Source organism: Melopsittacus undulatus, chromosome 17 (assembly GCF_012275295.1).
Source record: "Melopsittacus undulatus isolate bMelUnd1 chromosome 17, bMelUnd1.mat.Z, whole genome shotgun sequence".
In the NCBI taxonomy this organism is placed as follows: Eukaryota; Metazoa; Chordata; class Aves; order Psittaciformes; family Psittaculidae; genus Melopsittacus; species Melopsittacus undulatus.
In genome coordinates, this window is record NC_047543.1 from 409,386 (window position 1) to 436,984 (window position 27,599).

A 27,599-nucleotide genomic window follows, 5' to 3' on the forward strand; every position below is an offset into this window, starting at 1 on the left:
AACAAGGACCTTTGCACAGATGCTCTCCAAGTCAAGCACTGATGTTAATCGAGTTGCTTTACACTGTTGAACTTCCAGGACTGGGAGCATGGGGCAACCAACACGTGCTGGGCTGAAACACCGGAGGAACAGAGAGCCCTTCTCTGAGCAACACATCCCATCAAGCTGCTTCTCTTGTTTCCCAGCTCCATCGGGGCTGATGTTTGAATGTTCTGATGCCGGAGCCTGTGGTTCTGCAGCTCTTTCATCATTGCTGGGGAGAATAGAAATGCAAAGCTGAGCGCCCGGAGCAGAGTAATGAAGCCCAGGAGGTTCTGTTTGTCAATTTACACACAATATTGTGATGTACAAGGGCTGGTTCTTACTCTGAGGATGCCTCCAAAATCGTGTCATCATTCATGTGCCAGGAAGCCCCTGTCAAGGGCTGTATCTGTGCTCTCAAGGAAATCCAGGCTGTGGCTGCATGGTAACAAGGGCTCGGTTTTAGGTAGGACCACAACAAGTACAGGTTGTAAAAGGGAGCCTGGAGCTGCTCTGGCACAGGACGTGCAGGAAGGGTCCTGGTTTCCCATGGGATGCTCACCTGGTGTTCCCTTGGCACGCCATGGGTGCAGGGCTGTGTCTTTTGGAGGTGTTAGGATGCTCTTGATGTTCTGTGGCCTGGTTGGGGCTATGTGGCTTCTTTGCAGGGGCTGCAGGCAGGGGAGCATCCCCCTGCTCTCAGAGGGGCCGTTTATGGATGGAGTCAGAGGTTCTCCCTGGACCCCATCACTTTTCCCCCTGCAACATCACAGCCTGTCCCCAGAATGGTGGCAGCTCCATGGGACCACCGAGCCCTTCCCTTGGGATCTGAAGCTCTTGGAGCTGCAGGACCTGGTCGGGGTGAGCCTGGGCTGGGGCAGTGCTGCTGGGCTGGGGCAATGCTGCTGGGCTGGGGCAGTGCTGCTGGGCTGGGGCAGTGCTGCTGGGCTGGGGCAGTGCTGCTGGGCTGGGGCAGTGCTGCTGGGCTGGGGCAGCAGCTCTGAGCCCTCAGCACAGAGCCAACGGATCCGTGCTGCTCTGGATCGGGAACGCTCCCGAGTCGTGATTTTTCCTGGCCTAATTATGGAGATGTTTTAATTAGCTGATAACAAAATCACTTGGTAATTGCAAGGGGAAACGGCCTGAGGTTGAGTCCTAACCCCTGCCTGCGGATGGGAGCTGCTCCCGTTGCGCCAGCCTTTGTGAGGGCAGCAGCAGCTGGTGCCAGGGTGCCAAGCATCCCTGCGGCAAGGTGCTGGGCTCCTTGGGCCAGCAGGGCTGACCCTGGCAGGATTAAACCAACCCAGGGTCTGCTCTGTTCAGCTCTGACCTCTCCGGCTCCAGCAGCGGGTGAAGGAGCTGTTGGATGTGGGGTGGGTTTTGTCAGGGTAAGATCAGAGGCTGCTTCTCAGCTTCCTTTCAGCTCCCAGTGCTTCGAGGCCTCAGCTGCCTTTGAGCTGGGGAGTGCACTGCAGCCCATTGGGCAGGAGCAGGGGTCACATCCTTGTGGAACCATGGGGCAAAGGGCCAGGACCTTTTTGGGGTGATTTTTTGCCTTTATGTGTTGCAGCAGGAGGGATGGGGCACCAGTGGCCTGGGCCTTGCTGGTGCTGATGCCCAGGCAGGGTTCCCTGGATCCTATCAAGCCCAGGGACAAGTGGTAGCGATGCCAATGGCCACCAATGGCAACCAGTGCTCCCGAGTGGGACCCTGGCCCACTTGGCTTATGGAAGAGGGATGGAGCTGGATAGGTCCTGGCCTCCTTCTGCCTGGAGGTTGATCCTGGTTGCAGGCGGGTGAGGTGCAGCATCCACAGGGATTCCTGGTCTCAAAGCACTCAAGCTCTTTGCACCGGGCAACACTGTGAGAGCTTTGGCATTTGGCTCCCACATGACTCTGCTTCAGTAATTCCCAGTGAATCCAGGCAGGAATTCCTGGGGATGGATTTTCTGCCAGAATTCCTACCATATTAATGGAGAAATAACTGAAAGCTTTGTGCTGCTCCCTCATCCAGCACCACCACTGCTGCTCCCTCATCCAGCTTTGTGCTGCTCCCTCATCCAGCACCACCACTGCTGCTCCCTCATCCAGCTTTGTGCTGCTCCCTCATCCAGCACCACCACTGCTGCTCCCTCATCCAGCTTTGTGCTGCTCCCTCATCCAGCACCACCACTGCTGCTCCCTCATCCAGCACCACCACTGCTGCTCCCTCATCCAGCACCACCACTGCTGCTGTGCCTTCCCTGCCTGCTCTGCCGGTCACAGAGATAGGAAAAAGAGGAATGGGGCCTGGGAATTGCTATCTTTAAAACCAAGAAGCCTGCTCTGGGACAGAGACGTGCCAGGCCTGGCGCAGAGGATGCGATGCTCCCACTGGAGATGCTGATGGCGCTGGGATGTTGGTTTTGGGAAGAGGAACACCCGCAGCTCAATGGGGCTGGATCCTCCATGCTGGATTTGGGGGGGGGGGTTGGGGGTTCATCCCTTTCCCTGTTCCTGTTTGTCGTCTGCTCCCCTCAGCCTGCCCTGGCCCCGTGCTGCAGGGGACGGAGCCATCCCAGTGCCGCTGTTGATCTTGGTTGGGAGCGCTGCTGCTTTGCATCCCTTTGAAGCACCTCAGCACAGAGCCCGTCTGTGCGCTGGGGCCTGGAGCTCCTTCTGAGGAGCCCTGAGATGGTTGTAGGAAAGAATCCCATCAAAATCCCACACAAGGGAAGCTTGTTCTGGAGCAGGCAGGAGCCGGGGGTGCCATGGAGCAGGATGGGGGGGACGAGACCTGGCTCCTGTGCCCCCGGCAGCAGAGTCCTGCCCATCGCTTCCATCGCACGCAAGGGCAGAGCCTATAAATAACCCAGCTCCGAGGTTGGGAGCAGTATTAGGAACTCTCCAGGCTTATTTTTCAGCGCTGTTACGAAAGGGCTTGAGCGGATTAAAGCGTGCCCGGATTATTCCATGCTCCGGAAGGCACAGCATGCGGGAAGGGCAGCACTGTGGGCCCGGGAATGCGGTGCTGGCTTCACCGGGGCTCTCTGTGGGGCTGTGACTGATGGGGCAGGGAGGGACACGGCAGCAAACCCTCATGGACCCATAGCATCCCAGCCTGGTTTGGGATGAAGGGACCTTAAAGCTCATCCAGTGCCAAGCTCCTGCCATGGACTGGGGCACCTTCCACTGGAGCAGCTTGCTCCAAGCCCCTGGCCTTGAGGCTTCCCAGTTCAATGTCAAAGTCCTGCCCTCTCCAGTTTCCAGGGGAGGCAATTCGCCAGCAGGCAGCAGAGCAATGGAATGAGTGTGACGAATGAGCAAGCCAGTGGTGGGACAGGGCACGCTGTGTCCTCGGAGGAGCCTTCCACGGGGCAGGAATGTGGCAGCATCGTCTCAAGTGGGAGCGCAGCAATTCCCTTGTCCAAGGCAGGGCTTTGCCTGTTCATCCCCTGCCTGTGCCGGAGCTTTCTCCTGCTTGGGAGCCACTGTGGAGCTCGGGGAGGGTGCTGGGATGGGTACCCCGATGCTGTGATCCGTGCCAGTACCTCACCTGGCCGGCCAGGATGGTGGTGCTGCAGGGCAGGATGGGTGCAGAGGGTGAAGCAAAGGGATTTATGGAGCCTCCTGTGGGTGCTCATGTGATGCCAGCGCTGCAGCCATGGGAAGCATGAGATGGGCTGCAGCAGTTCCAGTGCCTGCCTGGGTCTGACCTCTGCTGAGCACTGAGGAAGCTTCACTCATCCCTGGGAGCTTTTCCACTCCGGAGGACCTGGACAAATCCTCTTTGCCAAGGAAGGCGGTGGCTGCACTGGGGAGATGCTGGCAGGAGGCACCATCCCCCTGAGGGATCCAGGGGCCATTCCCTGCTGCTGGATGAAGGAGCTTGCTCCTCTTCCACCAGCTGCAGGGAGCCCAACTCCTCTGCAGCCCCAGCTGGAGATAACACTGGATGTGAAGTAATGGAGGTAACACTGGATGTAAAGCGATGAGGATAACACTGGATGTGAAGCAATGGGGATAACACTGGATGTGAAGTGATGGAGGTAACACTGGATGTGAAGCGATGGAGGTAACACTGCATGTGAAGTGATGGAGGTAACACTGGATGTGAAGCAATGGGGATAACACTGGATATGAAGTTATGGAGATAACACTGGATGTGAAGTGATGCAGATAACAGCAGCTGCCTGCACTGAGGTCTATGGGGTCAGGGCAGTGCTGCCCCAGGGCTCTTTCATCAGCAGCACCAAGCCCCATCCCGCTGTGGAACAGTCCATGGGCACCCCCAGAGCCCTCTGCCCATTGCCAAGGCAGGGGCCAGGATTTCTGCCTTTTCCACCTGCTGACAAGGCGTCGGAAAAGGGAGGATGAAGTGGGATCTGCTGGCGAGGGATTAAACCAGAGCCCTCTGCTGTATTTATAGAAGGTTCAGAAGTAAATCCGTCCTCAGACTGAATAAATATTTTGCTCAGGCAGGCGCGATCTTCAGTTCATCTGTCTTGGAAAGACTTAAGTGAGAGGGGAATTGATTTTCTTGCGCTTGAACAAGGCAAGCAGCTCTCAAACCCAGATAGATGCTGAAGTCCCTTTATCAGCTAAAATGGGAAAGCAGCTGGGAAATCATTAAAGAGAAAGTGAAAACGAAGCTGCTTTAGGGAGGCTGCAATTCCGCATCCGTCATCCCTGGCGCTGCCACCCCCGAGGGCTGCTCTGGGGCTGTGGGTCCAGCCCCATTTCATGCTGGGTGACTGCCATCAGCTCCAGCAGCTCCCCAGGGGTAATGGGAGCGACTGGCACCGGTCTCACTGGTGCAGGGCCCATGACCCTGTGCTGGAGAGGTGGCAGCAGGGACCGGGGGGTGGCAGTGCTGGGATGGAGGGGATCGGTGTAGGTGCGGTGGTGGTACAAGGATGTCAGCTTCAGGTGTTGACACCAGCAGGCACTGAACCACCCACAGCTGGGCCTGGCTCCCTCCACACTTCAGTGCTCGGATGGTTGGGGCTGTGATGTGCTGGGAGGATGAGCAATTCCAGACCCATCCCTGTCTCCATCCCCATCCTGCTGGGATGCAGCCCTTGGGCTCCCTGGTGCTGCCAGGGCAGGCCGGTGTCCCCATGATGCTGCTGCCGGTGGCACGGGCAGAGGTTGTCCCTGCTCGTTGCGCAGCAGGATCCCAGCTCAAAGAGGCTGTTAACTCAAGCCGGCCCCTGCTGTTTCCAGCATCAGTCACTGCTAAGACACGAGCTTAGTGCTTTGCTCTTGACAAAAGCTGCTCCCACCGGGTGAGCTCCAGCGTGGCCTGAACCAAGCAGTGAGCACTGCCTGGGCCTCCCCCGAAGCTGCAGCGTTCCCTGTTCCTTCTCCCAGCTCATAAAGGAAGCAAGCAAAGGGAGAATTAAGACAAACCAAAGCCCTTGGCAGCGCTGCCTGATCCCGTCTCCCTGTTTGCCAGGGGAGAACCACACCAAGCGCTGCCCTCACCACCCTGCGCAGGGGGGATGCCCAGTGCTGGGACACGGGTGGCAGCAGTGGCAGTGCCAGGGGAGGGGTTTGCTGCTCGAGCTCCGTCCGCCCCGGGCTAAAAAAAGCCCCGAGATGAGCCAAATTATCCGCTGAGTCACTAATCACTCACCGCTGCTTTAGTCACCAGCTCCCGCGCGGGGGGACGTTGGCTGCTGAGGGGGCATAAACGGGCTTGTCGTGACATTAAATGGATGTGGCCAAAAGAAAGAGCTGCTGCTGCTGACACCGGATGGATCAGGAGGCTCTGCAGCCGCTGGAGCAGCTCCATTAGTGATGATTCCTAAGGAAACCTTGGATGAATTGGGATGCTCCCCATGGAGATGCTGCCCGTGCGTGGGTCACTGTGTCCTGGTCTCTGCCCCTCTCCATGGGCATCGCGGCCTCTGCTTCGGGATGAGCTGCTTCTCTGTGGGGTGCTGGTGTGATGGGAGCACCCCTGCTCAGGAAGGGGTGCTGGGGGTTGGAGCTGTGGTTGGTGACTACAGTGGAGGCACATCTGAGATCCTGGGACTTGGGAAAGCAAAGATGCTCCAGGCTGGGGATGCTTCATCCCCTCCTGCTCCCGGTACCAGCAGGCACCTTCTGTGGGCCACAGCACCCTTTGCTCTGCCATCTGCCCCAGAGCATCCTGGAGGAGAAAGAGGGATTCTGGCTCAGGTGTCCACACGTTTGCAGCTGCAAACAGAGGGATGGATGCTGACAGAGGGATGCGCTGCTGGGGGGGCCGGGTGGGTGTCACGATGCTGGAGCTTCCAGACAGAAATAGCTCCATGCACAGCCCTGCTTCCAGGGAGCCTGTGGGAGCGTGGCATCAGCTGCTCCATCCCAGGAAGAGGTTGGCTGTTTGTGGGGGTGTGATTGCTGCAGGCAAGAAAGGAGCTGGGGGCAGCCCCAAGTCTGCAGATCTCAGTCTCTGTGCGTGGGGCAGGGACCTCTCTGGGTTTGGTGTGAAACAGTGCAGGATTGGGCCATGGATGGGCCCTTAATCTGTGGATGTGGTGCTGCCTGGGCTGCATAGGACCGGCTGGATCAGTGGGTCTCTGGTCCTGTGGCCCCCCAGCCCCACTGCAAGGGCAGGCACAGAATGCTCATGGCTGGGTACCATGTGGCATCTCTGCCACACATCTGGCTCCGTGCTGGACCAGGCTGTCCCTGTCGCTGCTGTGCTCTGAGCTGCTCCCCACCAGCGTTCTCCCCATCCCAGGCAGCTCTGAGCCTCCCCCCTGTCCAACACGAGGGGCTCTTTTAGCCGAGTAACCACCGTGCCATAGCCCCGCGCCTGTGAAAGGGCCTGTCTCAGAGCAGGAAGGAGCCAGAAAGGGCCTATTTATGTCGCTGGCTCCTCGCAATGTTTTCAGACGCAGCCCTCGCATGTTTTCATAGCAGCAACGCCTCCGGCTCTCGCCAGCTGCCAGCAGAGACGAGCCTCTCGCTGCTGTCCTCCGCTCGCATCCCCATGAACAGGGGCTCTGCGTGGCCGTGGTGGGTGCTGTGGGGCGGTGCTGGGCTTGGTGGGGTGGGCATGGGGCACGGGCACTGCAGGGCTGGCTGCACGGCACTGGGCTGGCTGCATGGCATGGGGATGGATGCATGGCATGGGGCTGGCTGCGTGGCACAGGGATTGATGCATGGCATGGGGATGGATGCATGGCATGGGGCTGGCTGCGTGGCACAGGGATGGATGCATGGCACAGGGTGGGATGCATGGCACACGGCTGTCTGCATGGCATGTGGTTGGATGCATGGCACAGGGAGGGATGCATGGCACAGGGCTGACATGCTGTGTGGTGCTCCTGGCTTAGTGAGCATCTGGGTAGGGCCACAGAACTGAGCCAGCTCAGGGCATGTGTGCAGGGATGACATGAGGAGCCCTTCCCCAGCCCTCCTCTGCCCCCCTGGCTCCTCCATCCACCTGGGAGCAGCTCTGGTGATGGGTTAGCTGCCTGCCAGGGTTCCTGTTGGGAAACATGGTCCAGAGGCAGCCTCAGGACCGTGCCTTGGCTGCTTCCACACTCCCGTCTGTGATGGTGGCACTGAGCCACCCATGGACACGCTCAGGCCCTTGGCATGGATGGGCTGCGTTGTGCATCCCGGGAAGTGGGTTTGCCAGCACCTCTGCCCAGGCCACCTTGTCACGTTTCCCATTGCCTGGAATTCGCTGGCGGCAGCGCTGGACAGAGCTCACTGGAGGAGCAGCAGCTCCCAAGCACGTACCCCAGCCCATGTCCGTGTGTTTTCCATGGCCGGGAGATGAGCAACTCTTCACGAGTCCATGTAGGAATTCCATTTGAGCAGGGCAGCTGACCCCATCGAGCTCATTAAATAGCACTGATGGTCCTGCCCAGACAGACACTTAAGCTGCCTCCTGTGCTGCCAACACTCGCTGCCTTCTGCCCTTCTCAGAGCAAAGGTCCCAGGGTTTAACTGGCCACATGTGCTGCCCTCCCAGCACAGCAGCCTCTGCCATAGCTCAGGATGCTCAGGCTGCAGTGCCTGGGTTCCTACAGCAGCATCCCGGTACTGCAAAGCCGGGAGCGAGTCCGGAGATAGGGGAGAGCTCAAACCAGGATGCGGGGAGGAGGTGATGAAATGAGGCCACGCTTAGCACTGAACTGATTAAACCCGAGCTCTAGAACTCTTTCCTTCTGTCCTCTAGCCAGCAAGCAGCACAGAACTTAATTAGTCCATATTCAGGAGACACTGAGAGACATGGACAATTAATTATCATCTGTCCTGTTTAATTTCCCTGCCTGTCAGAAATGGCTTCCCAGTGTCTGAGGATGAGAGCTGAGGCCGGGAGCCAGCGCTCCTGCAGCACAGCTCCTGCTGCTGTGGCCCTGTGATGGGACCCTTGTCCCCCATTGCTCTTGGGGTCTCTGGGCTGTAGGCTTGAGGCTGTTTGGGTTTGATGACTGGAAGGACCCCAAGTGCTCCCACACACCAGCATGTGCCCCATTGGTGGTGATGGGCTGAATGGGGCTGCTCCCCCAGCATCTGCTGCTGGAGGGAGCTCTGGAGGGGTTTGGTGACACCTCAACATTGCCATAGAGAATTAAAGGCTCCAAAAAGGAATCTGCAGATGGGGCATTCCCATAGGTAAATGCTGGCTGTGAGGCTCCTCTCTAGCCCAGGCACGAGGCTGGGGCTGATGCAGAGGAGGATGGTTTTGGACCCAGGTTCCTGGCCCTTCTCCTCCCACAGCTCCAGTTCCATCATTCCATCCATCCAGTTCCATTGCATCAGACACATCCTCCCCACCCGCCTCAGACCCTGGTTACCAATTGCTCTGCAGGAAGCCTCCCTTCCCAAGTTTCTTTCCTGTGCCATGCTAAGCACAGGCTTTGATTTCCTCCCCTGCTCCTTTCTTCCTTTCTCTTCTCTTTCATCCCTGCTACCCCAAATGAAGAAACCCTTTTGATCATGCTGGGCTCAGGCTCCATAACAAGCATCCCTGTTTGTGTTGTGGGGTTGTCAGCGTGGTAACGTGACAACGTGTCTCCTTATCGTCTCACAGTGTGTTATTTCTTCCACTCTTTGCCCCATCTCCGGCATCAATTACCTCTTCCAGTATTAGCAGATGGGTTCATCAACCAGTGGAGCATCCCAAAACCCGCAGGTTATACCTTGCCCAGCCGGTCGCTGCAGCTCAACTAAGGCTGCAGCAAAGTGTTTGTGCAGGGAATTGTCAGGCTGGCCTGAAAGCAAATTGCTTTGCCAATTTATTCTCTTTCCTGTGTACGAACGCGCTGCTCTTAAAGGGATGCTGTCACGTTAAATATGGAGCTGCCAACCGCAGGCATTAAAAAATCATGGCTCGTCCCATTTTCCTTCCTCCCACTCGAAATCCTAAGAAAACAATAAATTCAGGCTTCTTTTGACTTGTCACCTGCTTTCAGCTGGAGGCGCCTTCCCAAGCTCTTCCCGGCAGTTGGGAGCTTTGGGAACTCCAGCACCATGACAAGTGCTGCAGATCTGGGGCAGAGCGTGTGGATCAGGCAGCTCCTCACCAGGGGAAGTGCAGTGTTCCCTCTGCATCCTTTCCCTCTGCATCCCTTCCCTCTGCATCCCTTTCCTCTGCATCCCTTCCCTCTGCATCCCTTCCCTCTGCATCCCTTTCCTCTGCATCCCTTCCCTCTGCATCCCTTCCCTCTGCATCCCTTCCCTCTGCATCCCTTCCCTCTGCATCCCTTTCCTCTGCATCCCTTCCCTCTGCATCCCTTCCCTCTGCATCCCTTTCCTCTGCATCCCTTCCCTCTGCATCCCTTCCCTGTGATGAGCAGAGCAGAGCTGGCAGCAGCCCCGGTGCCGAAGCACTCAGGGAACCTTGTGTTCCCTCTGAACCATGCGCTGGTCAGAAAACCCTCCCTGTATTTACCCCTCATCCATCATCACCATCCTCGGGTCCAATCCTGCTGCCTGCAGTCCGTGTCCCATCTACTGTGACTAATGCAGGAAACCCTTCTCCAGCCTTTATTGCTCCAAGCACTTCTATGGGGCAGTTACTGGCAGTGGGTTTGGTGTATTGTGACAAACTCTCATTTTTAGGGTGTTTTCATGCTGCAGTAGGGAAGAAGCTCAGGTCAGAACTGAGCAACCCCTCAGTGATTCCTGTCACACCTATTGGAGACACCTGCCTGACAACAGGTTTGATTTGGGGCTGGGGGGGTTGGTGCTTTTCCCCTCCCTGCTCCAGGGAACCTCAGTGTTCACAGCTGTGGGGTATGAGCACAGAGCAGCTCCAGCTGGGATCAGTTTGGGAAGGCTACAAGAAGGGGAAGGGCAGAGCTGTAGGGGCTTGGGAGGGATGTCCTGCTCAGTGTCTCTGTATCCTGGTATCCATCTCCATACAGGGCTCCATCTGCCCTTGGCTATCCTGCCCCGTGTGATGCTCTGGTAGGTCCTGATGTGTGTTTCATTTGGGGGGTCCAGGCCTGGGTGAAGTTGTTTTGTCTTCCGTGGTGTTTGGAGCAGCTCCCTCTGGAGTTAAAGCTCTTCTGAGTGACAGCAGAGAGAGCGGCTGTCAGGACATGGGTGTTTTGATCCCGGTGGTTAAAATACCTGCGGCATATGGTCATGGGAGCTTCAGAAGGCAGAAGTAATGCAAAGTGTCCTGGCAGCCTTAACTTCTTAATGCAAACAACCTTCAGAGCTGTGCTCCATGCTCAGCATTTACTTATTTACTGACCCCCCGCAGGGGCCCTGGAGCCTCCCCCAGACTGGGTGCTTGGGACCTTGGATTTTAATAAAGCACTGGGCTTACTTTGATGGCCTGACCTAAAGCACTACATGGATTTAAACAGCTCCTGTTGCAAATATCTTTATTTGATACCCCTGCAATGACTGCATTTCAAATGTCACTTGCTTAGCACTATGAAATATTTAATTTAGGCTGTAATACAGTAGCCTGCAAGAGCCCCGGCTTAAACTGGAGGTCTCCTGTGTCAGCCAGCAGCTATCCACAACCACGCTCAAAAGTCGCTTTCTGCCCTCAAAAGCTCCTGATGCAGATATAAGGGGTGTGTGAGGGGGCTGAACGCTGCGTTCACTGCGGGTCTATGCTGTGCCCTCAGTTCATCTCTGTCCCTTGTCAGGGGGACTGTCCCCAGCCTCTGCCCTCTCAGCTCTAAGGGCATTCAGCTTGGCTCTGCAGCAGGAGCAGCACTGGCTGCTGCTCTCTGAATTGGGATGTTTGGTGTCAAATGTGGTTATCTGAGTCCTGCACATGTGGCAAATTGTCTTCTTGGCTATGCAGCTTCGGGGGAGGCCTGAGGCGCTGCTGGGGCTCAGTCCCCTCCCTGTGGCATGGTGTGGTTCTCTGTCTTGTGTTGTCCAAGAGGAAGTAGTTGTGGTGAGGGCAGGGTTGGGATCAGGGCAAGGGGTGCCCCCAGCGACACCCCAGCACGGACAGTGCATACAGGGACCTCAGTAACAAAGCCACCTATGGTGCCACCCCATCCATGGGTGCCAGGAGGGCTGGGGCTCTGCTGGGGTGCCAGAAGCCAGCTTTGTGCCAGAGGAGGTGCTGCCACGTTACACGTGGTGCCCGGGTTTGATTCGGGGTTTGTCACGAGCAGGAAGAGGAGCAGCTCGGCCAAAGCTGCATCAGGTTGCGCTGCTCGGGTCTATTTTAAGGGGTGAGCGGCACTGCTGGTGGTGCCTGGCACTGTCACCGTGTGGGGCACTTGCCCCTTCCTCCCCAGAGCCTGGTTTATTCCTTTCCTGCTGTCCCACCGCAGATCCCAGCCTCAGCAGCTCCTCCCTGTGCCCGCAGTGATGCCAGGGGCAGCTCAGCCCTGCTGCTCTGCCAGCGCTTTGGGTCCTCCTTGAGTTCTGGCATCGTGTGAGGGATTGATGGGAGCGGGTTTGGTGCTGGGCTGGCAGCACCAGGGCAGGCACAGCCTTGCCTGGCTGCGGGTTTGCGGTGGGCGCCTCTGCCCTGGGTTTTTGTGCTGATCCCAAGACACCTGAAGGATCCTGGGATCCTGCAGCCCCGTGCCAGGGGCTCCTCAGCTGCGGGGAGCAGCAGCCCGTTGGGATGAGGAGCGGCTGCCCGTGTTTGCTTTGCGTTGTTCCCTACTGCTGCTGGGAGCCCCTGAGCCCGTCCTGGAGGGGGGACACGGGACCTGGCTGTGACATGTGCCCAGGGCAGCGTGCTCACCACCTCATTCATCATCCCAAAGGACACAGCCCATGTGTCCTGCCACCACCACGGTGTGTCTCTCATTACCCCGTTTCGTCCCTGCTGAAGCTGATTCATTAACGTGGTGCCGACGCGGCGTTGGAAGCTCCGGGATTGCAGCACCTTGGGATGGGAGCTGCGAGGCTCTTCCCAGGGACATGTTCTCTGCAGCCGTGCTCCATCCACGGCGTCTCCATCAGTTCGGCTTTTCGCTGGCCTGGCTGTTCGGGAGCCGGGCTCAGATCTGCTGATTCAGGGGACACATCCCTGCGGTGTCAGGGATCTCTGATGTGCCAGAGGACGGGCACAGCAGCACTGCTGTGTCTGTGCGGTGCTCTCTGCATGCCCGTGGGGCTGCAGGATGTCCCATTGCCCTTCAGTGCGGTAGTGGGGCTGAGGGGGATCTCAGGGGGCATTTGAGGGTCTGAGCCCCCTGCATGCCTTGGTCCCTGTGCCAGGAGCCAGCCTGAGGTCCTGAGCTCTGTGGAAGGGCTGGCTCACACTAATCCTTGCTCTGGTTTATGGACTGATCCTAAAATGTGCCTCACTCTGGCATTAGTGGAGCATACACTGGGACTGGGGGGACGGGGCAGGAGGGAACTGTTCTGATGGCACATTATGAATGTGTGAGACATCAGAGCATCTTGTGATGCCGTAGGGTGCTGCGGGCGCCCTCCACCCGAGGGGCAGAGCACCCCTGTGCTCCCTGCAGCCCGGGCTGGTTGCATCTGCATCCCTCCGCCAGTTTCCTTATGGATCCGTCGGGGAACGCTCTGGGTGTGCCCACAAGAGCCGCCCCATCCCCTTGTCCACCAGCGGAGCTGCTGCCGGTGCCTTGGGCCGCTCTTGGCTCGTGGGGGGGGCTCCTCCAGCTCTGCCTCCTGCTCCATGCGGGCTGCCGGGCTCCATCGAGCTGCCTCCTGCTCCATGCGAGCTGTGGGCTCCATGCGAGCTGCGGGCTCCATGCGAGCTGCGGGCTCCATACGAGCTGCGGGCTCCATGCGAGCTGCCTGCCGCAGGCTGCTGCTGCCGAGGCGGATTCAGGGCGGCTGAAGCGCCCCTTGAAACATGAGCCCCGCGTTGGAAGCTCTCCGGGGGTAGGAGCGCTCGGGCGCACTGAGCCCCGCACACGGGCAGGAGCCGGCGCGGTGGTGGCGAGGGGCAGAGCTCGGAGCTCCCTGCGCCAGGTAAGGGCGTCCCGGCCGCTGCCTCTCGCCACTGCTCTGTCCTGGACCCGGACGGGCTGGGGGGGGGGGGGAGCTGGAAGCTGCTCTGTGCGAGGGGGAATCATAGAACAGAACCATACAACAGTTGGGGTTGGAAAGGACCTTAAGGTGGTGCTGGCTTCCCCCGCCGGGCTCCTCTGCGCCCCATGGAGCTCCGTGGGGGGCTCGGGAGGGTTGATTGAGCCCCGGTGCAGATCCCTGCCTGGGCTCTGTGTGTGGCTGTGATGGGAGCGCGGAGCTGCTCCTGTGCTGAGGCACAGCCCCAGGCTCATTCAAGCCCCTTGTAACGGGGCCGCGCTGCCAGCTCTAACAGTGAGCGTCATTGGGAAGGTTCAGCCGGTGGCCGGGATGAGGTGCAGTGATTCCAGGTGTCCTCGGGCATGGGGCTGTGGCGTTTACTGGCTTTCCTGTGGCTCCTTGCAGATGAGAGCATCGCTTGAGGGGTTTAAGGGAGTTTTGTGGCAGCTCTTGGTGGTGACTTTCATACTAAATCGTCTATTTCCGTGGCTTTTATTTCCTTTTGCACTCAAGCAGAGCTGAGGAAAGCGGATTCAGTTATGGAATCTTGTGAACTCCAATCAGATTTTCTGGGTTTAGATTTCTTGCTCTCTTAGCAAGTTCCTCTGAAGTTCAGGTTCAGGCTGTAGCTTCCCTGATTCCACAGTGATGAATGGGACACATCTCTAGATCAGCAGTTTTGATGCCAGTTCAGCTCCGTGGGGAAGGTGGTTCTGCTTGAGTAGAGGTTGTGGTCCTGCGTGTTGGGTCTTTGTGTTCAGGCCCAATAAAAGCCCCTCGGGATGGGGTATGGGTCAGTGCAAGCAGCAGCGGGTGGCACTGGGAGAACACCCCCAGGCATAGCTCAGGCTGCATCAGCACAAACACCTCTGGCTGGGCTGTGTTTAATCACGCTCCCTGCACCCACGTTGGCCTCACTGGGTCCATCCTCGGGTTATCTGGAGTGTCAGAATCGAGGCAAAGAACCCAACGGGCATCAAATCCCCTCACTCTTTGGGATGTTGTAGCTTGGTCGGAGCCCTGCTGTCCGGGTGACTTAGCTCATGCCTTTGCTCTGTGCTTTCCTGGGTGTAATCCACTTCCCCTGCTAAAAAGCAGCTATTTGGAGATATGGGGGAGTGCAGCATGGAGGGAGGGTGGCTGTGAGACCTCTGCCACATGTCCTGAGCTCCAGCTCCTCCTTTGCATGCTGAGGGTGCATAAATGTGTCAGCAGGCTGCAGATGGCTGCTGGCATCACCTGTGCTAATCCCCTTGCTCCTCCTGGCCGGTCTCAGAGGCTGTGGTTGCCCACAAGCTCCTGGCAGAGCCACCCAGCACAAGGTGGCCAACTGTGGCATGGGCACCATTCAGGTCACTGTGATGGATCCCTCCCTGGCTGCAGAAGTGAGGGATGCTCAGTGTGGTGATGTGCTGTGTGGGCACAGAGCTGCCTTGCAGTGCCCACATCCTGTGTGGGAAATCATAGAATCCCAGACTGGTTTGTGTTGGAAGGGGCCTTAAAGCTCCTCCAGCTCCAACCCCTGCCATGGGCAGGGACCCCTTCCACTGGAGCAGCTGCTCCAAGCCCCTGTGTCCAACCTGGCCTTGAGCACTGCCAGGGATGGGGCAGCCACAGCTTCTCTGGGCACCCTGTGCCAGCGCCTCAGCACCCTCACAGGGAACAGCTTCTGCCTCAGAGCTCAGCTCAGTCTCCCCTCGAGCAGGTTCAAGCCATTTCACTTGGCCTGTCCCTACATCCCTTGTCCCAAGCCCCTCTCCAGGTTTCCTGCAGCCCCTTTAGGCACTGGAGCTGCTCTCAGGTCTCCCCTTCAGGAGCCTTCTCTTGTCCAGGCTGCCCCAGCCCAGCTCTCTCAGCCTGGCTCCAGAGCAGAGCTGCTCCAGGATGTGGTGATCCTGTGCTTTGTGCTGGCTTGGACTCGGAGCACTTGAGTCCTTTTGGGAGGGTCGATGTGGGGTCACTTCCCCTTCACTGTGCCCCTGGGAAGGGTAACAGCCCCCCAAGAGATCCTCGGTGCTTTGGAAAGGCCAAACCTGCCCCATAGGAGGTGTCAGTCGGGAGCCGTGTGCTGCCACACGTGCTGTGACCTGTCCAGCCCCGTCCATGTGCCTGACACCTGAGAAGCAGACCAGGAGCAGCAGAAATCAAGTGAATGAAAGGAGCGTGCCCTTAGGACAGGCCTTTGAAACGCTGCAACGGGAGCTGCTGCCGAAGCAAAGCAGCAGCAGTTCCTCTTCATGGGATGGGATGGGGGAGACTTTTGGGATACTTTGTCCACATAATGTTCCAATTTTAGCTCTGCATCCCGGGATGTGATTGCATTATAAATACCCGGGGAGGGGGAGGACGCCAAGGGCAGCCGGGGACCTGCCTCCACTGGCTGTCCCCACCAGCGCTCCGCATGTCCCGCTGCGTCCCCAGGCTCTGTTTCACATTCCCGGTGCTCATTGCCTCCCGGATCTGCTTTCCAGCTGCTCTGCTAATGGTTATTCTGGTAAACCCCTCCCTGGGGTCCCGCGGGGCTCCTGCCCATTGAGTGCCATCAGGCATCGATCGCTGTGAGTTTTGGGGAAGGACCACAGGGATGTGATGAGTTGGATGGGGTGTTTCTGCCCAGCTCATTGCTCCCTGTGAGGGATGGCTCCATCCTGCTGCTGTGCCAGCCTCAAGTGTGCCGAGTCTGGGAAGGTTCATCTCAACAGCATCAGCTGGTCTTTGTGATTGTAATGTAGGGGGGGGGGAATGGAGCATTTCAGGGCTTTTAATCACCTGTTTCCAGCACAAGGGATGTGCATTTCCTTCTGTTATCATTGAAAAGTGAAGCTGGAGTTTCAGGAAGCACCCTGAGGGCTCCAGGGTTAATGGTACCAGAGGACTTCATGCAGACTCCAGGCTCCCAAATCCTTCTGCCGAAAAGCAAATTTACTTATTTTGAATGTAAACCTCCTTTTAGTTTTGCTGCTTTGTATTTTCTCCGGTGATGCACGAGTTTAGGGATGTCATTGTGAACATTTTGGGCCAATTGTGGAATGATTTAGACTGGAAGGGACTCTTGGGGGTTGGTTGTGGGTCCTGCTCCCTCCCCACATGCCCCACATCTTCCTTGGGCAAGAATGATGTGAATTCCTTCAGGAGATGGGGCAAGCGCTGCTGTGGGGTGGTGGGACCGCAGGGTGCCGCTGGGCTGGCTCCGGGCCCCTCCATCCCTGCAGGTCCCGGCTCCTGCCTCCGTCTCAATTAACAGCTCATGGAAAAACCTTCCCGTCCGTTTTGCTAAATATAACCACGGAGGAGCCGCTCGTTGGCACCTCCGGGGCTGGGATGAGCGAGGCGGCTCTGGAGCCTCAGGGCGCACCGAGACCACCGCGTTCGGGGTAGGAGGGATGGGGAAGGGGAAGGGAGGACCCGGAGCCCCCAGAGCCGCTCCCAACGCCTCGGTCCCGGTGCTCGCAGCGGGTCCCCCCCGGTGGCTGCGGGTACCACGCGTGGGACCGGGCGCGGAGCATCTGCGCCCCCGCGGGGCCGCGGCCGGGGCTGCAGCGGGTGCGGGTCCTGAGCCCACCGAGACCTCCCTTCTGCAGCAGGATGGGTGCTGGGTGCGCTCAGCCCCTCCGCAGGGCTCCTGTGGGAACCGGGGCTGCTTCCTGGGGGGCTCAAGTTGTGATGTGGTACCCGAGGCTGCCGGGTGAGGTGTCCGGGATGATGCTGTGGTTCCAGTCCAGGCTGCCCATTCCATGACCAGAGCCTCTGGTCTGGTCCCTAATGCCAGAGCAGGGCCCGCACATCCTTCCGGAAGATGCCAGGGACACCCCTGGGGCATGTCTGGCCACTGCCAGCCACCCCAATGCCCCACTCCCGGCCCCTCGGGGTGTCTGGGTGCTGCGTTCCTCTGTGTGTGTGTAACCAGCAGCTGCCAGCTCCAAGGTGGTAACAGGATCACGGTGCTCGGGTGACCTTTGCGCCTCTCCGAGGCTGTTCTGGATGTCCCAGAGGCTCCCGGTGTGAGCTCGGGCAGCAGGGACAGGGTGTCTGCAAGGCAAGGGCCACAGGGGGTGTCCCTGGCTGACCCCAGCCCCTCTGTGGGGAAGGGTGTCCCTGTGTGGGGCTGGGGCTGCAGAGCCCCTCATTCAGGACAGGCACCCACCTAACACAGGGGACAGTGCTTGTATCCATGGTGGGGATGGGCTTTGGGTGACAGAGCAGCACTCGAGTCCCTCCCATTGAGTTTCTTGCCAGCAGAGGTGGTTGCCATCCCAGCTCTGTCTTGGGCCAACCTACAGTGATGTCCAGGAGAGAACAGAAAGACTTTGACACGAGGACTGTCCTCTGGTGCTAGAAAAGTGGAAGAAATGGGTTATTCCCTGCTCCAGCACCGACCTCCTGGGGATGCTGCTGCCCATGTCACCTGGCTTAATGCAACTCATTGCAGTGATGCAGATGCTCAGGGAGGTCCCCCCAGCGTGCAGCCCGTGCTGGCCCCTGCTCCCATCCCTCTGTGCTCACCGCGGGTCTGTCCTTCCTCCCGCAGGCATGAAGCGACCCCTGAGCCCATCACACAGCCCCGAGAGTGGGGTGCAGGCGCTGGAGGCCGGGAGCTGCCCCCCGGGCCAGCCCGAGCAGCGCATGAAGAGGGAGAAGAAGCACCAATCCTTCACACTGTGCGAGGTCTGCAACATCCAGCTCAACTCGGCCGCGCAGGCTCAGATCCACTACAACGGCAAATCCCACCAGAAGCGCCTCAAGCAGCTCAACAAGGGCAAGATGCCGGCAGCACAAGGTAGGAGCCCAGCCTCGAGGCTGAGGTTGCCCAAAGGCTGCCCTCGCTCTGGGACGGCCGCTCCGCTGGGCTGCATTCGTGGGATGCTCGGGAATGCTGCGTTGTGCCCTCGGCATCTGTCTCTTGTTGGTCTGCCTGAACAATGGGGTCTTCCCCACCCCACTGCTGGCCTTTGAGTGGTTTTAGGGCCTGGAAGCCCATGGATAAACATATGGTGTCCCATCCATGTGCAAGGGCAGTTGTTGGTACTCAGTGTATTTGTGAGCATCTTCTCGGGTTTCCGTAGGTGACTTGTGCAGCCAGGATGGGCACATCTGTGTGGAGCTGCTGCTGGATTCGGGGTTACTGGCTCCCTGCTTTCTGGGTACCACCTTCACCCACCCCTGCAGCCTCTTGCCATGCGGGTCTCCTGTAACTGTGCTGAGTTTGGCCATTGTTGTCTCAATGACAGGATGCTGTAAGGCCTGTGGATGCTGTGAGTTGGGGCAGCTCCTGTGCTTGTTGGTGGAGCTGCTGTCCATTGCCTCATTACTATGAAACACCCCTTGTGCTATGGCTGGAGGGGAGCATTCCAGGCTCATCCATCCAGGAGGGTGCTGCTGCCTGTGGGTCTGGGTGCAGCCCCCTTGGAGCAGCGCTGGGTGGCATCTTGGCCACTGCCCTCGTTCCCTTACAGACTAATTACAAGTTGGATTAAGGAGCTGAAGCATCTGAAGCACTTTGTAGCTGATCGATGCCTTTATCTAGTGTGAGGATGCTGAGAACTGGAGGGGTGTGGAAAGGGCAGAAATGTGCTGGGATCCTTTAAACTGGGGTGCTGGGAGCTGGCTCCTGCACCCCACTGCCCTTCCCATGAGGAGCTGAAGAGTGGGAAAGGGTTGGAGCCTCTGGTTTCATCAGGAAACGTTTGTTTAATAGCACTTGCTGGTTTGTTTGATGTCTTTCAATGTGTTTGCAAACAGCCAAGCAGCAGCGGGCAGAACCCACTGCATCCTGTGTCCTCCCCTAGCTACCAGGATGGGTGCACAGCACCGTGCCTCACACACACTGATGCTCCCTGGTACCGTGGTGGCCGTGCCTGGGGCTGCTGCCTTCGTCTCTCTGCTCCCTGGTGGCTTCTGGCCCCAAGCTCTGCTCCCATCCTGCACCCTGGGCACTGCATTTCCTCAAAGGCAGCGCAGGCAGGACCTGGCTCCCGGCCGGGCAGGAGATGCTGATCCCCAGCAGAGCCCAAGGGTGGGAGCTGGGCACTGTGGCTGGTGCCAGGACCCTGCCTGCGGTGCCCTGGCCTTGGCAGACCCTGGGGGATCAACCTGCTCCTGCTGCAGACCGGGCAAGCTGGAGCCACATTCCGAGCATGGCAATGGTCATCTGCGTGCCAAATCCTGCCCTCGCTGCTGGTGGCTTCCACTGAGCAAGGCCTGGAACATGCAAAGGAGCTGGGCTTGTTCATCAGCACTCCGTGACAGATGGAAATATTGCCTGCTATTTTAATGGGAACAGGGCTCATAAATTCCAGTCTGCAGCTTCCAGATTCCCCCTGGACCCAGCGGCTCTGTCCAGGGATGTGTTTCCCACCAAGCCAAAGAATCTCGGAGCGTGCTCCTTGTGTTGCTGCATTGCCCTGACCCTGCCAGCCCCTGGGGCTCTCTCAGCCTCCCGCACGCTTTGCTTCCGTGTTCAAGGTGAAGTTTGGCTTCTGCTTGTGCAGGGCTGGGATTTGCTTATGTAGGGAAATAGCAGCCGGTGCCTGCTCGCTGCGGTGATGGGGACACGGTGCTGGGTGCTGCTCTCATGGCAGCCTCTGCCGCTGCCTGGACCCGACCTTCTCCCAATGTTCTTGGTTAAAAGTGTTGTTTCCAGCACTATCATGAGCCCCTTTTCCCTGAGGTGTGAGCCTGAGGCTGGAACTTGGCCATGGATCACACACTGGGGCTGGGAACTGCCTGTGGGTGCTGGGTGCCACTCAGCCCCATGTCGCCTTGTGCTGGGAGAGGGGCTGATCTCCCCCTCAACTCCAGCCACCCACTGATGCTCTTCCAGCCCTGCCAAGAGAGCAAAGGACAAGCACTGGGAAAGCTCCTGGTCTGTGCTCCACGGCTGCAGTGTGATGGCAGAGGTGATGGGTGCTTGGTGCTGGGGGGGCCCTGCTCCATCACGCTCCTCTTGGAGCCCTTTGCTGGCCAAAGCAGCACCTTTGGGTGCTGAGCAAGTGGCCATGGCTGCAGTCACCCCTTGTCAGGCAGCTCCTGCTCCGGCCATGGGCTCAGCCCAGCACAGTCATGGTGAGGGCAGGGTGCATGGACTCTGGTACCACATCAGCCTTGGGAGGAGCAGTGGATAAAGACAAGGGATTAAATGAAATACTGGAGTTAGACAAAGCTGGGATGTTCCTTGGAGCAGGAATCTCTGTCTCATGCTGACATCCCAGCTACATCAAAGGCAGCTTCCCACAGCTCCATCTTCCCCTTTCCCTCCGGCTTCTGTGCTCGGTGATTTCTGCAGAGGCTGCAGTCGCTGGCGTGCCATGGAGCGAGGCAGTGGAGGAGCTGAGCTGGCAAACAGATGTGATAATCAGTATCATTACCATTTATTAGCTCGATGCCAGAAAGACCCCAACTTAAACACAAATCATTGTTCGTGAGGCGTTTTCTTGCCATGCAAATCCCACATTTCTGTTGTCTCGCGTTGAATCGCAGCAATTAGATTGGGGATGTCCACAGATGAAAGATGCTTCCGTGTTGCAGATGCCAGTTCAAATCCAACTGGGTCAAGAACAGTTTAATTACTGCCTGGGACTTTCAAGGGTGCCCAAGTGAGCTCAGTTTCCTCTTGGGGTCCTCGTGCTCCCACAGCAGGGGTTGGACCCCTCAGTTTTGATGTTGAATGAGCACAAAGAGCTGCAATACCCCAAAAGTGGCTCAGCCTCCAGTGCTGCTTATGTGCTGACAGAGGGCATGGGATGGGTTTGCTGCTTCCCTTTTTCCTTCTGGATCATCTCAAGGGCTGCCCATTGCAGGATGGGCTGAGCTGGAGCATTTCATTTACCTCCTCCCTGTTGAGTGCTCCCAGAAACGGCAGTTCCACCATGTCCCAAACCAGCCCTGGGATGGGAGGAGCAGCTCATGCTCCCCTGCTGCTGGAGCCTGTGTCCTTGTCAGCTCATATCCTACTGGAACCAGTGGGAGGTGGTCTCCTTTGGAGCAGGAGCCTACTGGTTTCCCAGCAGATCCAAGCTGACAGCAGCTCATGCCCCTTGGCTGGGGATGGTGGGAAGGATGCTCCATCCAGGATGCAGGAGGAGCATCCATGTGAGCCCAGAGCCCACCTCAAGCTGCTTTTCCCAGCCCCGGCTCAGAACACCCAGATCCGGCTGTGTCTGGTGCTAATCCACATCATGAGCTCTTCCTCTGCTCCCTGTTCCCTGCTCCATGGCAGCACAGCCCTGATCTCCGGGCTCCTCTCGGAGGGGATGATCCTGGTTCCCTGTTGGAGCTGGGCTGTGTCTGAGCGTGTTTGCAGGGCAGAAAGGTCTGAGATGAGCAGGGAAATCGTGGTGACAGCTCTGGCATCGCTGGCTCTGCAGCAGAGGGGACCCCAGGGGAACCTGTGCTCCTCTGGGAGCCGGGGCTCTTGTGCTGCATGGGGGGGGCAGCCGAGCCCCTGCCTTTGACAGTGGGTGCTGGGGAGTCAGAGCTGTATCAGAACTCATCACTGATTGTATTGAGTCAGTGAAATGCAACTCTTGGCCAAAGGATGCTGCAGAGAAGCTCCGGGCTCTGCTTGCACAGGCTGGTGTGTGATGCTCAGAGCGAGGAGGAGGTCGGGGCTGATGCTCCGGCTGTGTCTGCAGGAGGAGTTTGTCTTAAAGAGCAGATGAAGCCAAAAGATAACAAATGAAGCTGTTCTAAATCAAACCTAACCTTTAGGAGCATGGAAAGCTGCAGCTTCTCAGTGTACTGAGGGGAAATGGGGGGGTCTGAGGACCTGGACCGGTGTCAGAGGGTGCATAGGTCAGGGTGATGAATGAATGGGTGATGGGAGGGACAGGGTCATTCTGAAGGGGAGACCTTGCTGGGGGCTGCACATCAGTGTTGGAGACTGGCTTTTGGTCCTGGGCCAGGCCCCAGATTACCTCCCTGGTGTGAAGCTGCTCTGACCTTCACGAGGTGCTTCTCAGGACGGGTGCAGTGGTCATCAGCTGAGGATGCAGCATCACGCGGGGAGCAGGGAGCTTTAATCCAGCACCTGGTCCTGTGCAGCCAATTCCTCCCTGGATAACGTGCCCGATTCCTGGTGATGCTTCCAGCCCCTGCTCCTTCCTTCCGTTTAAAATCCCACCCATCAAAGGGCTGTGATCGTTTCTGGGATAAAGGGGTTTAGTCCTTTGAGTTCAGGGAAGATGCAGCAGCCAGCACTGTTTTCCCATGTGCCTCCTCTGCTGTGGGAGCTACTGATGCCAGGGATGTGCTGGAATGAGCTGCCTGGGGAAGTCATTGGCTTGAATCACAGCCTGGGGTGCCTGGGGGGTACTGTGGGGTGGTTTGGTCTGTTCCCTATGGGATTATGTATGAATTCTGGGCACTGGATGTGGGCTGGATCCATACAGAGCAGCAGTGGTCCCTGCTCCGCTCTGCCTGCAGAGGCTGAGCTGTGCCCAGAGGATGCTGCTGGCGATGGTGTTTTCTCCCCACATCAGGAGGAAATGGCCTCGTGTTGGTTTGAAGCGCTGTATTTTGTGAGCCCGTCATCCTTAATCTTGGATTTTGCTGTCGTTTCCTTCCATTTGGTTTGCTATCAAGTTGCCACAATAGCGTTTTATGGCCACTTAGCTCAGGGCTGCGTCACACGTGATCTTAATTAGAAGTGGATTAAGAGCAACGGGGAACATGCGGCCATGGAATATTTCACAGTTTCCCATGTAGCATCAGCTCAGCAGATTTGGAAGAGGAAGAGCCTGGGATTTATTATAAGTGGGGGGGGAAGATGCTGAAAGCATCAGCTGCCTGTGAGCAGGGCTCTGCTTGTTAGCACCCTGCCTGATGGAACGTTTCACTCCTTAAATGTCCCTATGGAGAGGTGAGGATGCGCAGGGCCTCATGTGCTGTTCCCAGTGCCCTGCTCCGCTGTGGGAGAGGGGAAGCATCCCACTGCATCCTGCTCCCATCAGCATGGATTAGAGGTGCTGGATAAGGCTGTGCGTGCGATGTCCATCTCAAAGACCGCTGGGGCTGAAGGGATGGATGGGGACTGGGAAGGGGGACTTGTCCAGGATCTCCATGGGCAGCAAGGCTGGGAATGCAGCTCATCCCTTCCGGGCCTTGCTGTGCCTTGGGTTCACTGCTCCATCCTATGTGTGTGCTGCTCTCCCGGAGGAAGGGGGGGGAATGAGGGCTTAAAAATGGGTGGCTGTGGAAGGGGGAGGTTGGGCTGAGCTGGATGAGGGCGAGCAGAGGTTTGTGGGTAGTGTAAAGCTGTCACTGTGATTTAGGGCCGGCTGGTTAAACTGGTTTATGTTCCCAGACAGTAAGTCGTAAGCAATATAAGATTTTCTGTGAAGAGCTGATCTGCCCTCGTCATGCTTTATGCTGTCTTTCCCAGAGTGATCTCTCCTCTTTATAACCCCATGGTGTTATAACAGGGACACAACCAGGTTCTGGCTATTGGGGAAAGGGGACACGGAGCCCCAGAGATGGGTCCGTGCTGGGATACTCGGCTCCCTCAACCTGACCTTCTGCTTCCAGAGCATCGGAGGCAGTTGCCCTCCGTTGGAGCTGGGCTGCATTTACCTGCAGTCATTGCGTGATCACCTTAACTCAGGTTTCCCTCCCAGCTCCTGCCTTGGAGTTGTTGCTGTTTTCCAATAGCAAATGCTGCTCCCGTTCACCTTTGATATTTCCCATATCCAGGGATTTAGGAGGAATCCTTTCTTTGATGCTGCCGTTGCTGTGTCAGAGAGAAGGTCTTGGTGCTGTGCAAAGGGTTTCTTTGGGCGCTCAAGTGTGGTTGCAGGTGAAATCCTCTGCCCCGGTTCTTCTAGAGGGGCCCCTCTGAAATCAGATGGGAAAATGACTCTCTCTGAAGCTATTTCCAGTGTAATTTCCATCTCTTTCCCTGATAATTAAATATTTTTAGGTCATCCCGTTTCTCCGCCCTATTTGCAGACCTGGCCTGGATGCCTTTGTCATTAGACATGTCCCTGGGCAGGAGGCTGAGCGGGAGGTGCTGGCTCTGCTCCTGCAGCTCCGGCTCCTTTATTCAAGCACTTGCATGTCCTTGGGGCTCTTTGCTGAGGGATGGAGCAGCCCCTGTTTGACATCCCAGGCCTGGGGACCTGGCGGCTGCTGTCAGCAGTGACACCAATGGCCTGAAGGGTCAGAATTCTGATCATACACATCGAAACCATTTTAAGCTGCGGTTTCTGAGAGGTGGATCCTTACTAAACCGAGGGGGAAATGGAGTTTTAACACCTCCCCCTGCCACAAAAAGGCCCTTAATGAAGCAGGTTCCATCACAGTTTAAAGCTGCAACTTCACACCCGATGAAAGGGTGATACCCATCCTCTGAAACAGCAAAGATTAAAGTGGCAGGGAAGGAGAGCAGAGGTGTTTGGATGTTACCGTGGCTCTTGGGAACACGATGATACCAGACCTTCCCTTTGTGGGGAAAACAGAGGTTAAACCACCCATTCCTGGGGGGTGCATGTCCCCCCACCACCACTGCCAAATGCATCCTTTTAGGTGGGTGAAAGCAGAAACCTCCAGGAAGAATGAATTAAAACATTGGGATGCTCTGATCCCATTGGGGTGGGCACCTGCCCATGGGCCGGGATCAGTTCATTATGGGGGGGGTGTGGAATGTGAGCCACAAAACCCCATCTCTTTGTGCAGGAACCCCCCGGGGGGGGGAGGGTTTAGCCCTTAAAATGTGTTATCTTAATCCTGAGCAAACTCGGGAGCAGGAAAGGTCAGCGCCTTCCTTCCCAGCCTGGAGGGGATGCGCTGCCGGCGGCTGCTCCGCGCCTCAGCCGCTGCTTCTATGGGCTCAGGTTTCAGAGCAGAAGAAAACCAATACAGTTCATGCAGGTGGATCCGTCCTGATCCTATCTGGCATCTTTCACCCCCAAATTATACCCTAAATCCTCGGTGAACAAAGTCGGACAGAAAGGCGCTGGAGGGCTCGGTTGGGATGGGCAGGGGGGCAGCTTCCTGCTGGGTTTGATCCCTCTGTGTCCCTTGTTTACTGATGTTTGTTGCCCAATTCTGCTCCTTGTTTGCCAGCCTTTGGAGTCTATGATTGGGCAGAGCCTGCCCTGGTCATCTCTCAATGGTTCTGGTGGTTAAACCATGGGCTCTTGACACTCGGCCTGTGCAGAGTTTGACACTGCCCTCAGTAGGCTTCAGAGTAATCACTGTTGTGGTTCCCCAAGTCTGTCCTCCCAAAGAGCCCAATGAACTGGTGGCGTTAGGGGCAGCCCCTGCCCAGACTGAGCCTGATGGGTCAGAGACCCACTCTGCTTCCCAAGCTCCTTCCCTCCTCTTCCCATTGAGCTGCTGCTGCAGGCACTGCTTGAGCAGACCTGCCCGAGCAAGCCCTGCTCAGCACGGGCACAGGGAACGCTCCCCCTCTGACTGCCTGGTTGGGACTTGCCTTTCCCGGGATGCTCATGATGAGCTGTGGGCTGCCGGGGGCTGTGGCTGTGCCGGGGCAGGTCTCTGTGCCGAAACACCTCTGGTTTCACCATTGCTCTGCCATGGGGGCCCTGAACAACCCGTGCTGAGAAGCAGTGATTGCGGGGGGGGGGGGTGGGGGTGGGGTTGTAGCATCTGACACAGTGATGCCCATGGCTTTGATTGACTTCCTTTTCGTGCCTCCCACGGTGTCACGCAGGGATGGTGGAGCCGTTTGTCACGGCCCCAGGTGCCCTTTGCTGCAGTGAAGATGCTCAGCAGTAGAGGATGCTATGGAAGAAGTGGCTGTGGGATTTGCTGCCTGGGTGTGGGGTGGCTGGTGATGCCCCCCCAGTAGGGAGGGTGATGGGGGTCTGGGCCTGGTGGGAGGCTTTGTGCCGCTGCCATGGGCCAGTGCTGGGGTTCACATATAAATATAGCAAGTTATGCACCAGCCGGACCCACGCTGCATGGCCGGGAAATTCCAGGGATTGGCTGCAGCCGGGCAGGAGGCGTTAATGGCCAGGGTCTGTAATCAGTACCTGCAATTAGCCTCTGCTGCAGCTGGCCTCAAAGCTCGGCCATAAAACACAGTCCCACGCTGCCATTCCTCATTCCCACCCCTCACTGTCACGCCAGCTCGACCCCTCTCAGCTCCACTGGTACCAGCTGGGATGTGCCTGTCCTGCTGGGATCAACTCAGCACCAGCCCCAATGGGTCATAGAATCAGCTGGGTTGGAAAAGACCTTTAAGGTCATCAAGTCCAATCATTACTCCAGCATTGCCAAGACCACCCCTAACCCTCATCACTGGCTGGTCAGGGCTGGGGTGAGTGAGGATGGATGGAGGATGCAGTGGGGGGTTCAGGGCTGTGTACTGGTCTGGCTGGTCCTTCCCAGTGAGGCTGGAAGTTGAGAGATTCCAAACTTGCCAATGGCTTGTGGCTGTTGCAGGGAAAAGGAGAAGAGCCCCTGGGTGGTTGTCAGCCCCCTGCTCCTCCTGGTCTTGATACCCCCACCTCCCCTCTGCTTGATGCTCACTTGTGGTAATGCCACACAGCTGATGACATTGAACATATTAATATGGGGTTTAAATAACCTGGGGAGGCCAGTACCAGGCAGCATGGGCCCAGATTAGTGAGTGCTGGGGCTAAACCGGTGGCTGCTGCTCAGGACCCTGAGATCAGCACCTGAATGTATGCCTGGTGCTACCCAGTGGGTACTGCGAGAAGGATCCCTGGATGCCCTGGTCCACAGCATCATGCAAGCAGGCCAAATGGCTTTGGGTGCTTTTCAGAGCACCAAAATGCTGGAATCTACCCCAGAAGCGCCTGGTCCAGCTGCAGTGCCTGGGGAGGTGATTTGGCATCCCATGGTTTACAGCTTTGGTTTTGCTCTGCTGAAGGAGAGAGGTTCTGCCGGACTCCTTGTGTTGTTTGACTAAAGGGAAGCACTGAAATCCCTGCCTGTTTTCCCTGTCTGCCTTTTGGAGGGGGGAGACGATTCCTTCCTCCTTTCACAGGCAGGTTTTCCCTCTTCAAAGGGCACCATGCACTCAAGTTGGGAGCCTCCTCTCACGCTGCTGCTCTTGGGCCTGAACCCCGAAAGCCGAGGGGTGCACTGGGGACTGGAATGGGGGAAGCATGGCAGCAGTGCGGGATGTGCTGGGCTTCCCGAGCAGTCTGGAGTGATGCCGGTCA

General features: G+C 57.6%; 1 protein-coding gene across 3 annotated transcripts in view; it reads left to right on the forward strand.

Annotated features, from left to right (window-relative positions):
- The window catches only part of ZNF385C (zinc finger protein 385C), a 57,130-nt gene that overhangs the window by 2,217 nt on the left and 27,314 nt on the right, over nt 1-27,599 (forward strand). For all 3 annotated transcript variants that reach the window (XM_034070007.1, XM_034070004.1, XM_034070005.1), the window contains exon 2: nt 17,981-18,229. In XM_034070007.1, coding sequence (XP_033925898.1) covers nt 17,981-18,229 — 249 coding nt within the window. The remainder of the gene's footprint in view (nt 1-17,980; nt 18,230-27,599) is intronic.